This window comes from Ranitomeya variabilis, chromosome 8 (genome assembly GCF_051348905.1).
Source record: "Ranitomeya variabilis isolate aRanVar5 chromosome 8, aRanVar5.hap1, whole genome shotgun sequence".
Lineage (NCBI taxonomy): Eukaryota > Metazoa > Chordata > Amphibia > Anura > Dendrobatidae > Ranitomeya > Ranitomeya variabilis.
The window spans coordinates 115551393-115568637 of record NC_135239.1 but is presented as its reverse complement, the minus strand read 5'-3'; the positions used below and the strand labels follow the sequence as shown (position 1 = coordinate 115568637).

General features: G+C 46.6%; 1 protein-coding gene across 1 annotated transcript in view; it reads left to right on the top strand.

Annotated features, from left to right (window-relative positions):
• NDUFA6 (NADH:ubiquinone oxidoreductase subunit A6) overlaps positions 1 to 17245 on the top strand; it is a 102313-nt gene that overhangs the window by 51706 nt on the left and 33362 nt on the right. Inside the window, exon 2 of the mRNA XM_077277894.1 lies at positions 3034 to 3149. Coding sequence (XP_077134009.1) covers positions 3034 to 3149 — 116 coding nt within the window. The remainder of the gene's footprint in view (positions 1 to 3033; positions 3150 to 17245) is intronic.

The window sequence follows — 17245 nt, the reverse complement described above, 5'->3', positions numbered from 1 at the left end:
TAATTTCCCCACAGCATATTTGGCTACGTGCGGGTGTTGAGCAGGTTAGTAATGCTATTAACCTGCAGGTTAATAGTATTTTTTCCTGTTACCTGTTCCCATTAACAGCTCATCTGCATATAAGAAAAATGTGGAGGGTTCAGCAGCAGTGATCATAAACGGCAGAGATGGCTGGGGAAGGATAAGCTGGATGCTGCCATCAGTGAAACTGATCTTGTGTGACACCCATAGGAAGATAGTATTTATTCATCTAGTTATCTATCGCGCTTAGGCTACTTTCACACATCCGGTTTTCAGTGTCAGGCTAAATCCGGCTAATTTTCAAAAAAACGGATCAGGCGAATGTTGCCGCCGGATCAGGTTTTTTTCCCATAGACTTGTATTAGTGCCGGATTGCATCGGATGACATTGCGTTTCGTCCGGTTTTCGACGGATCCGGCAAATCTGCCGCTTCCAGTTTCTTGAAAAAACGTCCATAGCAACGTTTTTTGTCTTCGGCGAAAAAGCCTGAAGCGCAGGATCCGGCGCTTCCGGCTGTTTGCTAGAATAGAAGCCTATGGGAGCCAGAAGGTGCCGGATCCGGAAAAGGCGGACCCGGCGGCCTGATCCGGTTTTAAAAATGAGCATGCTCCAATTTTTTTTTAATCCAATTTTTTTAATCCAATTTTTTTTTTTTTTTTAATCCAATCTAGATAGGCTAGCCGGATCCGTCAAAAAAACGGATCCGTCACATCAGTTTTTCACAATCTGCGCCAGATCCAGTTTTTCCAACATTCGCCGGATTTAGCCTGACACTGAAAACCTGATGTGTGGAAGTAGCCTAAGAAAAAAAAAGAAACCTCATAGAATTATGTTCCACATGAAATAAAATAGAAATGAAAATGTGTAATAGAATATGTAATAAAATATCGTCATCCAATGGAGGATAGGACTATGATGAAGGGGGACCATGGTTTCTTTTTCCCGAGGGACCACATGACACCGTGACTGTTGTGGAGGGCTGAATCAATAGCCTGAAATTAATTCTGCTCATTATTAACATAATTATTTTATATTCTAGTTATTATCAATTAATATTGATCAGAATAAAGTATGCTGACATCTCACTATCTACTATATAATTGTCTAAGGGTCACTTCCATCTTTCTGTCCTTCTGTCACGGATATTCATTGGTCGCGGCCTCTGTCAGTCATGGAAATCCAAGTCGCTGATTGGTCGTGGCAAAACAGCCTCGACCAATCAGCGACGGGCACAGTCCGGAAGAAAATGGCCGCTCCTTCCTCCCTGCAGTCAGTGCCCGCTCCGTACTCCCCTCCGGTCACAGCGCCCGCTCCGCACTCCCCTCCGGTCACAGCGCCCGCTCCGCACTCCCCTCCGGTCACAGCGCCTGCTCCGCACTCCCCTCCGGTCACAGCGCCTGCTCCGCACTCCCCTCCGGTCACAGCGCCTGCTCCGCACTCCCCTCCGGTCACAGCGCCCGCCCCTTACTCCCCTCCGGTCAGCGCTCACACAGGGTTAATGACAGCTTTGACCGCGGTGTAACGCACTCGGTTAACGCTGCTATTAACCCTGTGTGACCAACTTTTTACTATTGATGCTGCCTATGCAGCATGAATAGTAAAAATATGTAATGTTAAACATAATAAAAAAAAGTTACATACTCACCCTCCGGTGGCCCCCCCGGATCGAAGCGGCCGGTTACCGATGCTCCTCGAGACGCCCCAGTGACCGCTGCATGCAGTGCGGTCTCGCGAGATGATGACGTGCGGTCTCGCGAGACCGCTACGTCATCATCTCGCGAGACCGCAATGCAATCTTCAGACCGGAGCACGCAAGGAGCATCGGTAACTGGATGCTTCGATCCGGAGGCTCCAGAAGGTGAGTATGTAACTATTTTTAATTTTAATTTTTTTTTTTTTTTAACGGATATGGTGCATACTACGTGACTGGCCAATATACTACATGACTGGGCAATATACTATGTGGCTGGCCAATATACTACATGACTGGGCAATATACTATGTGGCTGGGCAATATACTATGTGGCTGGGCAATATACTATGTGGCTGGGCAATATACTGCGTGGCTGGGCAATATACTACGTGGCTGGGCAATATACTACGTGGCTGGGCAATGCACAACGTGGGCTGGGCAATGCACAACGTGGGCTGGGCAATGCACAACGTGGGCTGGGCAATGCACAACGTGGGCTGGGCAATGCACAACGTGGGCTGGGCAATGCACAACGTGGGCTGGGCAATGCACAATGTGTACTGTGTGGGCTGCGCAATGTACTGCGTGGGCTGTGCTATACACTACGCATACATATTCTAGAATACCCGATGCATTAGAATCGGGCCACCATCTAGTATACTGCATAAGTTCACATACAGCCCCCTGTATACAGTAGGCCCCCACAGTCTCACTATATAATATGAGCATCCACATAGCCTACTGTATACAGTATGAACCCACATATAGCCTCCTATGTACATGCAAACACATGACATACGCAAATAAAACCCACCTCCCTCACCCCAGTTTCTCCGGCGCTCTGCTCCGGCCTCCAGTGCACTGACTCTTCGCGCAGCAGACGCGATGTAATAATGTCATTGCGCCTGCAGTCTGTCATACACGCTGATTGGTGGAAGAAGGAGCTGTGGTAGCCGCTCATCATCCGATGTATTCACCGACATCTACATCTCGAGGATGCTTATAGCAGTGATATCAAGAAGTGAGTGGCGGTGGCCAGACAGCGGGCGAGCGCATAGTGTGACCCATGGGCTACTGTTCACAATCCTTCGGCTGTTTCGGTGTATGGGCCAGACTGGAACAGGGTGGATGTGGCCCGCAGGCTGCACTTTGCTCAGCTCTGCAGCTATTTGGTGATAATTGTATCTGTTAAATGCTTACACTTGGCATCATGTTCAGATTACCGATCCTCATGCTTTTCACTTAATTTGCTGCTATAATGTGACATACTGATTGCTGGTCTCACTACTAATATTTTTTATTGTTTTTTTGCTTTGCAGTGCAGGTGTTTCAGTTGGATATTACTGTGAAACAAGGAAGGCAAATGTTGAGAGAGAAGTTTCAAAACCATGCAGATGTAACAGATCCTAGAGTCATAGACATTCTTGTAATCAAGGTAAAACCTTTCCTTGCTTTGTTTCTTCAATTCCATCTGTTCTGTCAAGTAGCCTACCAACCACAGAAAGTTACACAGGACACGCTGAAAGGTTAACGCTACTATACAGAATCTGTTCTTTCTCCCACAATTAGTGCAGAGGGGAGCTGACAGACTGCTGTGACAGGAAAGAGATGGTGTGCTCTTATCCTGTTCCTCTAGCAAAGTAACATTTTTGGTCATATCGCCTTAAAAAAAAATTGAAAAAAAAATTGATGGTCACACCCTGAAACATCAAGCCCTCCTACATTCATGTCGCTGAAAAAAAAATTAATTTAAATGAGATTTTACTGTGATAAAGTAAATAAAAAAAAATAAAAAAATAAAAATATATATATATATATATATATATATATATATACATACATACATACATACATACATACATACATACATACATACATACATACATACATACATACATACTAGCTATTGAACCCATTCTACGCCCGGGTGGCGAGCATTTATATTGGTATATGGTCTCCATCCTGGTATGTGCTGCTCCCATCTTGCTCTCCCATCCTGTCATGTGCTGCTCCACCGTGTCCTGTGCTGCTCCATCCTGCATCCCCATCCTGTCATGTGCTTCCATCCTGCGCCCCCATCAGTGCGGGCGGCTGTGCTGAGTGCGGGCGGCTGTGCTGAGTGCGGGCGGCTGTGCTGAGTGCGGGCGGCTGTGCTGAGTGCGGGCGGCTGTGCTGAGTGCGGGCGGCTGTGCTGAGTGCGGGCGGCTGTGCTGAGTGCGGGCGGCTGTGCTGAGTGCGGGCGGCTGTGCTGAGTGCGGGCGGCTGTGCTGAGTGCGGGCGGCTGTGCTGGGTGCGGGCGGCTGTGCTGGGTGCGGGCGGCTGTGCTGGGTGCGGGCGGCTGTGCTGGGTGCGGGCGGCTGTGCTGGGTGCGGGCGGCTGTGCTGGGTGCGGGCGGCTGTGCTGGGTGCGGGCGGCTGTGCTGGGTGCGGGCGGCTGTGCTGGGTGCGGGCGGCTGTGCTGGGTGCGGGCGGCTGTGCTGGGTGCGGGCGGCTGTGCTGGGTGCGGGCGGCTGTGCTGGGTGCGGGCGGCTGTGCTGGGTGCGGGCGGCTGTGCTGGGTGCGGGCGGCTGTGCTGGGCGCGGGCGGCTGTGCGTGGCTGTTCTGGGTGCGGCGGCTGTGGACGGCTGTGCTGGGTGCGGCGGCTGTCGCCACCTGATTAATTTCCGCTGCCATTTTCTTGGTCCTGCTCCCGGAATCGGCGCCTGCGCAGTCTGCGCTTTCCGGCGCCATTTTCTTGAAGACACACTGCAATGTGTCTTCAAGAAAATGGCGCCGGAAAGCGCGGACTGCGCAGGCGCCGATTCCGGGAGCAGGACCAAGAAAATGGCGGCGGAAATGAATCAGGTGGTGTAAGTAACAAATAGCTGTGGCATGAAGTGCCACAGCCTCATGGCACAGCAATTTGTTACTTGCGCTACCTCATTCATTTCCGGCGCCATTTTCTGTGTCCTCCTGGTGCCGGAATCGGCACCTGCGCAGTCCGCGCTTTCCGACGCCATTTTCTTGAAGACACACTGCAATGTGTCCAATAAAATGGAGCCGGAAAGCGCGGACTGCGCAGGCGCCGATTCCGGGAGCAGGGGGACATTCATGGCCCGGAATCGCGTCGGTGGAACGGGACAGGTAAGTATACTCACCCTCCGCCTCCTGGCTTGTCCCTGCTTCTCCGTTGGAGATCGCGGTGTGCGTTCAGCGCTTACGCATACCGCGATCTCCTGGGAGCGTCGCTCTTTGGGGCCCAGACTGCGCCGGCGCTTGCGCAGTCTATAAAGGCTTCGGACAGAGTGATGCCCCCAGCGTTATATATATATATATATATATATATATATATATATATATATATATATATATATATATATATATATATATATATATATATATATATATATATATATATATATATATATATATATATATATATATATATATATATATATATATATATATATATATATATACACATACACATACACTAGATGTTTCCGGCCAGCTAACGCTCGGCACGCTCATTGCTATCTAATTAACGCTGCTGGTGATTAAACTAAAGTAAATAATGACAACATTCAATAGCGCTTACACAGGTGGTAAATTAACTTAAAATGAAGTTAATAACAATTTTGTGGCGATGTGTTGGGGCGGGATTATGTGTGGTGATGAGGTGGGGGGGCGGGATTGTGTGGTGATGAGGTGGGGGGCGGGATTGTGTGGTGATGGGGTGGGGGGGCGGGATTATGTGTGGTGATGTGGTGGGGGGCGGAATTATCTATGGTAATGTGGTGGGGGGCGGGATTATGTGTGGTAATGTGGTGGGGGGCGGGATTGTGTGGTAATGTGGTGGGGGGCGGGATTATGTGTGGTAATGTGGTGGGGGGCGGGATTATCTGTAAAAATGTGGGGGGCAGGATTATGTGGTAATGTGGTGGGGGGTGGGATAATGTGTGGTAATGTGGGGATTATGTGTGGTAATGTGGTGGGGATTATGTGTGGTATTGTGGTGGGGGCGGGGTTATGTGCGGTAATGTGGTGGGGATTATGTGTGGTGATGTGGTGGGGGCGTGGGATTATGTGTGGTGATGTGGTGGGGGCGTGGGATTATGTGTGGTAATGTGGGTGGGCATGATTATGTGGTAATGTGGGGGGCGGGATTGTGTAATAATGTGGGGGGCGGGATTATCTGTGGTAATGTGGTGGGGGGCGGGATTACGTGTGGTAATGTGGGGGGGCGGGATTATGTGTGGTAATGGGGTTCGGGGGCGGGATTGTGTGGTGATGTGTTGGGGGGCGGGATTATGTGTGGTGATGTGGGGGGGCGGAATTGTGTGGTAATGTGGTGGGGCGGAATTGTTTGTGGTAATGGGGGGGCAGGATTATGTGTGGTGATGTGGTGGGGCGGAGCTACTGTGCAGGGGGCGGGATTAGCGAGTAATCACGATGCCTCTTATATATATAGATATCTACTATATAATTGTCTAAGGGTCACTTCCGTCTGTCTGTCACAGATATTCATTGGTCGCGGCCTCTGTCTGTCATGGAATCCAAGTCGCTGATTGGTCTCGCCAGCTGCCTGTCATGGCTGCCACGACCAATCAGCGACGGCCACAGTCCGATTAGTCCCTCCCTACTCCACTGCAGTCAGTGCCCGGAGCCCGCTCCATAATCCCCTCCAGTCACCACTCACACAGGGTTAATGCCAGCGGTAACAGACCGCGTTATGCCGCGGGTAACTCACTCTGTTACCGCCGCTATTAACCCTGTGTGACCAAGTTTTTACTATTGATCCTGCCTATGCCGCGTCAATAGTAAAAAAATCTAATGTTAAAAATAATTAAAAAAATTAAAAATCATTATATACTCACCTTCCGGTGGCAAGTATGGTATGCGCGAAGGACCTGCCATGACGTCACGGTCATGTGACCGCGATGTCATCACAGGCCCTCTGCGAGAAGGATCTGGCATGACGTCACGGTCATGTGACCTTAACGTCATGGCAGGGCCTTCTCGCGCAGGCGCGAAGAAGCCGCGGTACCATGGGACAGGCAGGGACAGCGTCAGGAGCGCCAGGAGCAGGTGAGTATTTCATATTCACCTGTCCGCGTTCCATCCGCCGGGCGCCGCTCCGTCTCCCCGTCCTCTTGCAGTGACTGTGCAGGTCAGAGGGCGCGATGACGTATTAGTGTGCGCGCCGCCCTCTGCCTGAACAGTCAGTGCGGAGAGACGGGACGCTGAGGAGCAGCGACAAGAGGTGAGTATGTGATTTTTTTTTTTTATTGCAGCAGCAGCAGCATTACATGTGGCACAATGCTGTATGGAGCGTCTATGGGGCCATAAAGAACTGCATGGAGCATTATATGGGGCATCTATGGGGCCATAATGAACTGCATGGAGCATTATATGGGACATCTATGGGGCCATAACTGCATGGAGCATTATATGGGGCATCTATGGGGCCATAATGAACTGCATGGAGCATTATATGGGGCATCTATGGGGCCATAACGGCATGGAGCATTATACTACGTGACTATATACAGTGGGGCAAAAAAGTATTTAGTCAGTCAGCAATAGTGCAAGTTCCACCACTTAAAAAGATGAGGCGTCTGTAATTTACATCATAGGTAGACCTCAACTATGGGAGACAAACTGAGAACAAAAAATCCAGAAAATCACATTGTCTGTTTTTTTATCATTTTATTTGCATATTATGGTGGAAAATAAGTATTTGGTCAGAAACAAAATTTCATCTCAATACTTTGTAATACATCCTTTGTTGGCAATGACAGAGGTCAAACGTTTTCTGTAAGTCTTCACAAGGTTGCCACACACTGTTGTTGGTATGTTGGCCCATTCCTCCATGCAGATCTCCTCTAGAGCAGTGATGTTTTTGGCTTTTCGCTTGACAACACGGACTTTCAACTCCCTCCAAAGGTTTTCTATAGGGTTGAGATCTGGAGACTGGCTAGGCCACTCCAGGACCTTGAAATGCTTCTTACGAAGCCACTCCTTCATTGCCCTGGCGGTGTGCTTTGGATCATTGTCATGTTGAAGGACCCAGCCACGTTTCATCTTCAATGCACTTGCTGATGGAAGGAGGTTTGCACTCAAAATCTCACGATACATGGCCCCATTCATTCTTTCATGTACCCGGATCAGTCGTCCTGGCCCCTTTGCAGAGAAACAGCCCCAAAGCATGATGTTTCCACTACCATGCTTTACAGTAGGTATGGTGTTTGATGGATGCAACTCAGTATTCTTTTTCCTCCAAACACGACAAGTTGTGTTTCTACCAAACAGTTCCAGTTTGGTTTCATCAGACCATAGGACATTCTCCCAAAACTCCTCTGGATCATCCAAATGCTCTCTAGCAAACTTCAGACGGGCCCGGACATGTACTGGCTTAAGCAGTGGGACACGTCTGGCACTGCAGGATCTGAGTCCATGGTGGCGTAGTGTGTTACTTATGGTAGGCCTTGTTACATTCATTCACTAGGTACCCCCGCGTGGTTCTGGGATTTTTGCTCACCGTTCTTGTGATCATTCTGACCCCACGGGGTGGGATTTTGCGTGGAGCCCCAGATCGAGGGAGATTATCAGTGGTCTTGAATGTCTTCCATTTTCTAATTATTGCTCCCACTGTTGATTTCTTCACTCCAAGCTGGTTGGCTATTGCAGATTCAGTCTTCCCAGCCTGGTGCAGGGCTACAATTTTGTTTCTGGTGTCCTTTGACAGCTCTTTGGTCTTCACCATAGTGGACTTTGGAGTCAGACTGTTTGAGGGTGTGCACAGGTGTCTTTTTATACTGATAACAAGTTTAAACAGGTGCCATTACTACAGGTAATGAGTGGAGGAAAGAGGAGACTCTTAAAGAAGAAGTTACAGGTCTGTGAGAGCCAGAAATCTTGATTGTTTGTTTCTGACCAAATACTTATTTTCCACCATAATATGCAAATAAAATGATAAAAAAACAGACAATGTGATTTTCTGGATTTTTTGTTCTCAGTTTGTCTCCCATAGTTGAGGTCTACCTATGATGTAAATTACAGACGCCTCTCATCTTTTTAAGTGGTGGAACTTGCACTATTGCTGTCTGACTAAATACTTTTTTGCCCCACTGTGTGTATGTGTGTGCGTGTATATATATATATATATATGTGTGTGTGTATATATATATATATATATATATATATATATATATATATATATATATATATATATATATATATATATATATATACACACACACACACACACACACACACACACACACACACACACACACACACACACACACACACACACACACACACACACACACACACTGACGTAGTATATTGCCCAGCGACGTAGTATACAGCACAGAGCCACGTAGTATATTGCCCAGTGACGTAGTATATTGCACAGCGAAGTACTATACAGCACAGAGCCACGTAGTATATTGCCCAGCCACGTTTGTCACAGGTTAAAAAATAAAAAATAAACATATACTCACCTTTCCGAGGGCCCCTTGTAGTCCACGGCAGCTTCCGGTCCCAGGGTTGGTCTGAGCGCAGGACCTGTGATGACGTCGCGGTCACATGACCGTGTAGCGGTCACATGACCATGATGTCAGGTCCTTTCCGCGTAGGCGCGCAGGACTTGTGATGACGTCGCAGTCACATGACCGTGACGTCATGGCAGGTCCTTCTGCCATACCATCTTTGCCACCGCAACCTGCAATGGAAGATGGCGGGCGGCGTGAGCGGCTCAGCGGACTACAGAGGGTGAGTGTAGCAGTTTTTTGTTTTTTTTAATTTATTTTTTTTAACATTACATTTTGTACTATTGATGCCGCATAGGCAGCGTCAATAGTACAAAGTTGGGGACACACAGGGTTAATAGCGGAGGTAACGGAGTGCGTTACCCGTGGCATAACGCGATCCGTTACCTCCGGCATTAACCCTGTGTGAGCAGTGACCAGACGGGTGTATGCGGGCGCCGGGCAGTGAGTGCGGGGAGTAAGCGGCCATTTTTTTTCCGGACTGTGCGCGTCGCTGATTGGTCGCGGCAGCCATGACAGGCAGCTGCCGAGACCAATCAGCGAACGAATAACCGCGACAGACAGACAGACAGACGGAAGTGACCCTTAGACAATTTAGTACATAGCAATGTGGGCATCATATCCCTGTTAAAAAAAAAGAAATAAAATAAAAAATAGTTATATACTCCCCTTCCGGAGCCCCCGGATCCAAGCAAAGTGGTTACCGACGCTGCTCGTGCGCTCTGGTCTTAAGAGTGCATTGCGGTCTCGCGAGATGATGACGTAGCGGTCTCGCGAGACCGCTACGTCATCATCTCGCGAGATCGCAGCATGGACCGTTTACCGGAGCGTCGCGAGCGGGAAAGGCCTGTTGTCGATCCGGGGGCCGCGGACGGTGAATATATAACGATTTTTTTATTTTTTTTATTATTTTTAACATTAGATCATTTTACTATTCATGCTGCATAGGCAGCATGAATAGTAAAAAGTTGGTCACACAGGGTTAATAGCAGCGGTAACGGAGTGCATTACACCTCGGCATAACGCGGTCCGTTACCGCTGCCATTAACCCTGTGTGAGGGCAGACCGGAGGGGAGTACGGAGCGGGCGCTGACTGCGGGGAGGAAGGAGCGGCCATTTTCCCGCCGGACTGTGCCCGTCGCTGATTGGTCATGGCTGTTTTGCCACGACCAATCAGCGACTTGGGTTCCATGACAGACAGAGGCCGCGACCAATGAATATCCGTGACAGAAAGAAAAACAGAAGGACAGACAGAAAGACGGAAGTGACCCTTAGACAATTATATAGTAGATCTAATATATAAAGCTGAATGTGTGTGTGTATGTCCGGGATTGGCATCTGCACCGTCGCAGCTACAGCCACAAAATTTTGCACAGTCACACGTCTGGACCCCGAGAGCGTCATAGGCTGTGTTGTGAGGCGAAATTTTAACCCCGCGCATTCCAATTCACCAAACAATTTTTCCCCTGTCTACATAATGGGGGAAAAAGTAAAAGGAAAAGTGCTGGAGGCAAATTGACAGCCAGGAGGAGATGGCATACAGGTATATACTATAAACGGGAGATGATATACAGCTATATATTATATACAGGAGGAGATGACATACAGGTATATACTATATACAGGGGAGATGACATACACGTATATACTATATACAGGAGGAGATGACATACAGGTATATACTATATACAGGGCATATGACCTAAAGGTAGATACTATATACAGGGGAGATGACTTACAGGTATATCTAATATATAAAGTTGAATGTGTGTGTGAGTGTATGTGTGTGTGTATGTCCGGGATTGGCACCTGCACTGTCGCAGCTACAGCCACAAAATTTTGCACAGTCACACGTCTGGACCCCGAGAGCGTCATAGGCTGTGTTGTGAGGCGAAATTTTAACCCCGCGCATTCCAATTCACGAAACAATTTTGCCCCTATATACATAATGGGGAAAATGTGAAAGGAAAAGTGTTGGAGGCAAATTGACAGCTGCCAGATGTGAACAATGGGGACTTAAAGAACAAGAGCAATGGCGCCAAAGAGTATAAACCGTACAGTTGCTAAGGTGGGGCCCCGACATGGGATACTCACCACACATGGGGATATGAACACACACACACAATGCGCCACACACTACCACGTGCTTGAACAGATATACCACCCTCAGCACACATTTCACCACACATGCACCAACCTCGCCACATAAAAGTCGAAACACAAAAGTCGCCACTCAGAACTCGCCACATGCAACACTCGCCACACGTGCAAAACTCACCTCATGGAAAACCCGCCACACGCAAAACTTGCACACGCGGAAAAATTGCCACATGCACAAAAGTTGCAACACATGCAAAAGTTGCCTCACACAAAACTTACACATACTCAAAACGCACCACACATAAAACTCGACACACAGAACACACTAACCTGTCACATGCAACTCGACACACAAAAAGTTGCTACACGCATGTCGCCACGCAAAACTCATCTCACAAAAGTAGCTACACTCATGTCGCCACACGCAACTCAACACAAACAAATTGACACATGAAACTCGCCCTAAAACACACACAAGTCTGGTATTATCCTTCAAAAATAAAAATCTGATTAATAAGCAGACAAACTACAAGAGCAACAAATGTACCATATAGGAAATACGGCAGCTGTCAGTCGCATGACCTGTCTATTATGTGTATGTGTGAGCTAATATATACTGCCAGTGGGGAGGGCTTCCTGTTGGGTGGGATTTATCAGTCTGCCAATAGCAACCAATCACAGCTCAGCTTCTACTTTGCTACAGTTAATTAATCTGAGCTCTGATTGGTTAATATAGGCAGGACATTCTCAGTATAACAAAGCTTGTGTGAGGTATTAGCATGTTGTTAGGGTGTGTTGGTGGAAAGGCTGATGTCAGTCACATTACCTCTATGTGAGAGGATATAGAAACTGCCAGTTAGACTATCTTTACCACAGTAATGCCTCATAAGAAAAGGAATTCCGTGGCACGAATGTCAGCTGAAGCGAAAAGAAAAGCTGCATTACAGGCCAATGAAAAATGTGAAGACCGAGAAACCAGGCTGATACACATGAGAACAGCAGCTGCTTTCTCAAGAGCCAATGAACTTTCTGAGCAGAGGGAAGCGAGGATTGCAGACATGAAAACAACAGCTGCCTCCTCAAGAGCCAGTGAACTTTCTGAGGAGAGGGAAGTGAGGCTTGCAGATAAGAGAAGAGCTGCTTCCTCAAGGGCCAATGAGTCATCTCAGCAGAGAGTAGGCCGACTTGCCGCTAAGAGAATTGCTATTTCCTCCAACCATTTCCTGTGCCCTGGTGGAAATTTGAAACATCCCAGTCAGACATAAACTATCAGGATAATCCTAAAGTTCAGATAGGAAAAATGGATGTGGTCTGCATGTACTGCAGTGCCCTAAAATGGAAAGATGAACCGTCAGGTTTATGCTGTGCAAATGGCAAGATAAAACTTCCACCTCTCCTGTCACCACCAGATCCCCTAAAGTGTCTGATGACAGGCACCAGTACAATATCAAAGCATTTCTTGGACAACATCAGGAAGTACAACTCCTGCTTCCAAATGACATCATTTGGTGCAACAAAAGAAATGTTTACAACAGGATTTATGCCGACATTTAAAGTTCAAGGACAGGTTTACCACTCAATTGGCTCACTACTTCCATTACAAGGAGAAGAACCTCAATTTCTTCAACTCTTCTTCATGGGAAATGCAGAAGCAGAGGCTCAACGGAGATGCTCTTTAATTCCTAACACTTGCCTTGATATTGTCACTTTTTTGCAGCAGTTCCTTCACTCCAACAATCCATTTGTTCAACTTTTCAAGACTGCACTTGAATGCATGCCAAATAGTCCGGTTCACTATGTAATTTCGCCGGAATTTTCTGGAGAGTTTCAAATATGTACATTTTTGGAAAGGCTATGGTATAAGCAATAAGAAAAACAATGTTTCCATTTGCCCCGAGTCCTAAGTGGCCGCCATCTTGGATTTTACAAAATGGCTGATTTACATCGATTTTCGTTAATATCTCAGCTTGTAAGTAACGTAAAACTTAAATTTTGACAGCTAAACATACATTTTGAGTACTAAGAAATGCAGTGGTATCCAAATAAATACTCTATATACGACTACAAATTGTATCGGTTTATATTTGAACAAATTTTCGAACTCGAAAAGCAGAGAGTTAATGTTTTTAAGTTTTGAACAACCAGAGTGTCTTTACATATCGCCACCATCACTGTCATCATCAGTTTCATATTTGGTCTGAGTGTCCTCGTCATTCATACACTCGCTGTCACACTGACAAAGATCGGTACAGGATAAGTTATTTTTTCGGCACGAACACCTTGAAGAAGAACAGTCATGTTTGCATTGACAACTAATCATCTCGATTATTGCTTTTGGAGCTGGAAGAACATCTGTCATGGTTGGTTTCAACTGTCCATCCAACCCTTTGTGATAGCCATTCTTCTCGGGATCCAGCTGAGAATCCTGCAAAGCAATGTTAGCTTGTCCCCACACTCTGGCTTGGATATGGACTCTGAGGACATGTTGTTTTAGAGCTCCGAGTGTAGGAGGTAACCTGTCACTTTCTGCCATATGCTTGCAAAATAGATGCCATCGCAGTTCGGGAATATTCTTAATAAAAATGCCTTTTGGAGAGTAAGCAAAACATACGAAGGTAGCAAGAGTTGACAACATAGTTTCGCTCACTTCTTTTTCAGTCGAAAGCATCTGCAGAGAACTGATTACATCTGGTGTTGCGTTCATGTAAGCTTGCAGCCAGATTGCTTTGCCAATTCGAGAGAACCTTCCAGTTGTGTCAGCACCAGTGAATGCATGGAAGGCTGTCAAAGCCTTTGCTCTGTCTGCCCCTATGACTCTCCTTATTGGCTCTATCTCGATCATCCCAGAGACCATTGAAATCGATGTATTCTTCAGCATGAGGTCATAGTTAGCTATGACCAACACCAGTACATCGGTATCAGGGGAGAAGAAAACCATCCTTGCATCCGGTGGGTTTCGTTGTGTTGCCAAGACAGCTTGGTAGATCAACAGTGTGTCTGCTTCTTCGTGATTGTTGTCGTCGAAAACTAAGTTTTTGTTGCTCCTGGTACACCCTGAAGAACAAGTGATGACCAGTTTTTGTGATGAACTGTTGAACTCTAGAGTCTTTGCAGCAAGATAGTTGGTCAGGTCAGCCTTTGTCTTGTCATGTGAAAGGAACCTGTTCATTGGAATATGATTAATGTTTGTTTCATCTCTGACCTGGTACTGAATTGGTGCCTTTCCTTTTCTTCTTTTATCCCTGGTAGCATCCTTGAGAGAATTTTCCCTATACGTATCAAACACAAGGATTATTTCATCGTAATTTTCTGTGAGAGACATAAGCCTGTCATTGAAGCAGTAACTGAGATCTTTGACTGTCACTAGTGTTGCCGGTTTCTTGGCCATCTTTTGCAGAAGAACCATTCCATCTACCAGGGCTATCTTGCGACTTGGAGCATCTGATCTTGTGTCCATCCTATCTTCTGGCTGCAGATCTTTCTGTGGAGTTTCTACTATAACCAACTTGTTAAGGAGACTGATCAGTTTTGATTTGTCATGGCATGGTAACATTGTACCATCTGGAGCAAAAAAGGCTCTTGGGGTCAGAGTGAATTCGTAGTTCCCAATGGCCACTTTCTGGTTTATGTCTCTGCTGGACCTTGCCAAAACCATCATTCTTCCATACAAGTCCTTGGTCTCCTTAAGATCAACAGTCTTGTCTCGGAGTTTTACTGTGGTTTTCTTGTTTGCCGACATGAACATCCTGTTGTTCTCCTTCTTTACTGGTGCCCATAGGCTAACATCCCCATTGATTCGCGCCAACACATAGTCTTCATACAGCTTTTGACCTGTCTCATCTGCATTCAGGATTATTTTTACGTACTCATCAGGGATGTAGGCATGGGTGATTACATTGTGCAACTTGTCACCTACAACAGCAAATGGGTTGCCATGTTTCAAAATTGCTTCCTTAATCTTGTCAATAACATGATGACACTTCTTGACTGCACTTGGCCCAAGATCGTGATGCTCTCTGGTTTTGTCACGTTCTAAATCAAACTGTCTGGTATATTCTTTGACAATTCGGGAGAGTTCAGGTGTGGCCATGAAGAATCTCTGACGAGCATTGGCATTGTTCGAGATGCCGACTATGCCAGCATGGATTTTCATCAGCTTGTTCAGATGCTCGCATGCATGGTCCGCCCCAATGGATACAAATGGGATAGCACTTTTCGTGACTGAAATGTTACCCGCTTTCATTTCTTCCCATGTTTGAGGGTGATTTATTTTAAGGTCATGCATGTCCGTGATATACCTTGGCCACAATCGCTTGTATTTCATCCGGTCAAATGCAAAGAAGAGCTTGCTGAGCTGCTCTCCGGCTTGAAGATGAAGCTCAAGGTCTGCATTCCTGGTTGCAGCAACAAATAAAAGGATTGTTTCCACTCGCTGTAGGTAGTTCATCATTGACTTGAACATTGCATTTTTGGATCTCTGTTTCACCCATGTTTGAAAGACTGTGATTATGTCAGCAGTGGTCAAGGCCTCTAGTAGGGAAGTGCTTGCTTGTTTCACTGACTTACTTTTTGTGTTCTTGTTTTCCTCAGAACAGGCAGCTTCAATTCCCTCTGTTGCCATCAAACACACCTGTTTTAGTTCTGGATTATCAATGAAGAACTCGTCCAGCAACAGTTCATACAGAGCAACATATGTATATGTGTGAGCACGAAGAGCACGCTTGTAATGGGTACATTTCAGTATTTGCCTTGTTGTTGCAGACCCATACACATCACCTTCTATCCATGCATCATCAATACCCGAGTTCTCCGTAGAGGTACCCAGAGCGCGCAGGGCAGCCATTACAACATGTAGCTCTCCCAGTCGTGGAACAACGGTGCGTTTCAGATCAGGTCTTGCATCTAGAAGTTGGACAACCTTCTCATACAGAGCCATATCAAATGAAATAACAGTGGGATGATCTTCACCAACAGTCAACTTCCTCAGTTCACTTGCTTGCATGATCACAGTCAGCAAGGTTGACCACTCGTGTGCTAGCTCTGGTAGCAGTGGTAAGGCTCCAACGTTGGTAAATCGCTTGCTTTCGGACAACAGTGAGTTGTATCCTGACCATCCAGAAATTTTGCTCGATGCTTTCTCTAGTTGCTGCATTCTGGATACAGCAGTAGCAACAATCCATCCAAATTGTGAAAGTTGGGAAGAACCTGATATTTCCTTGTTTGTGACAAAGTGTTCTGATCTTTGGGTATGTTGTACTTTTGGCTTGTCACAGTGCAACATATGTACATGGTATGGAGTGACAGATAAAGTGTGGGCATCTGTTATCTTCAAGGGTGGTGCAACTGGTTCTCCAACAGCATCTACTTGCTGATATACAGCAGTAATAGTTCCATGTGTGGTTCCTTTCCCATCAGGGGTATCCTCTGCAAAGTCTGTGTTATCAACTGCAAAGAACACAAAGGTACCCTTCTTCAAGAATGGTGGCACGTAAAGACCTTTTAACTCTCGGGTGTTTTCTACAACAGCATTAGCCAAAGCAGTTTCCATTCGTAGGGTACGGCCATAGGGAACACAAAACCCATGTGAACTAAGATGATTCATTAATTTCTTATCGCGAGTGGTGTGATGAACAGTCAGAGCTAGCCCCAGGACCTGTGGGTTTTCTCGTGCGTTGGGTTGTCTGAATACTGATGATTCGGTTTTTGGCTTGTAGTTGACCTGGCGTTTTGATTTGAATTCATACATGATGTTCTGACTCATAGTGAGTGCTGCTCGGTCAACAATTTTGGTCCTTCTTTGAGTTTCAAGGCTGTTAATCGGCCCTGTTATGATCCAACGGATAGCGGAATATAATTCTGCTGGAACGTCGTGTATGTCACTAGTGACCGTTATGGTG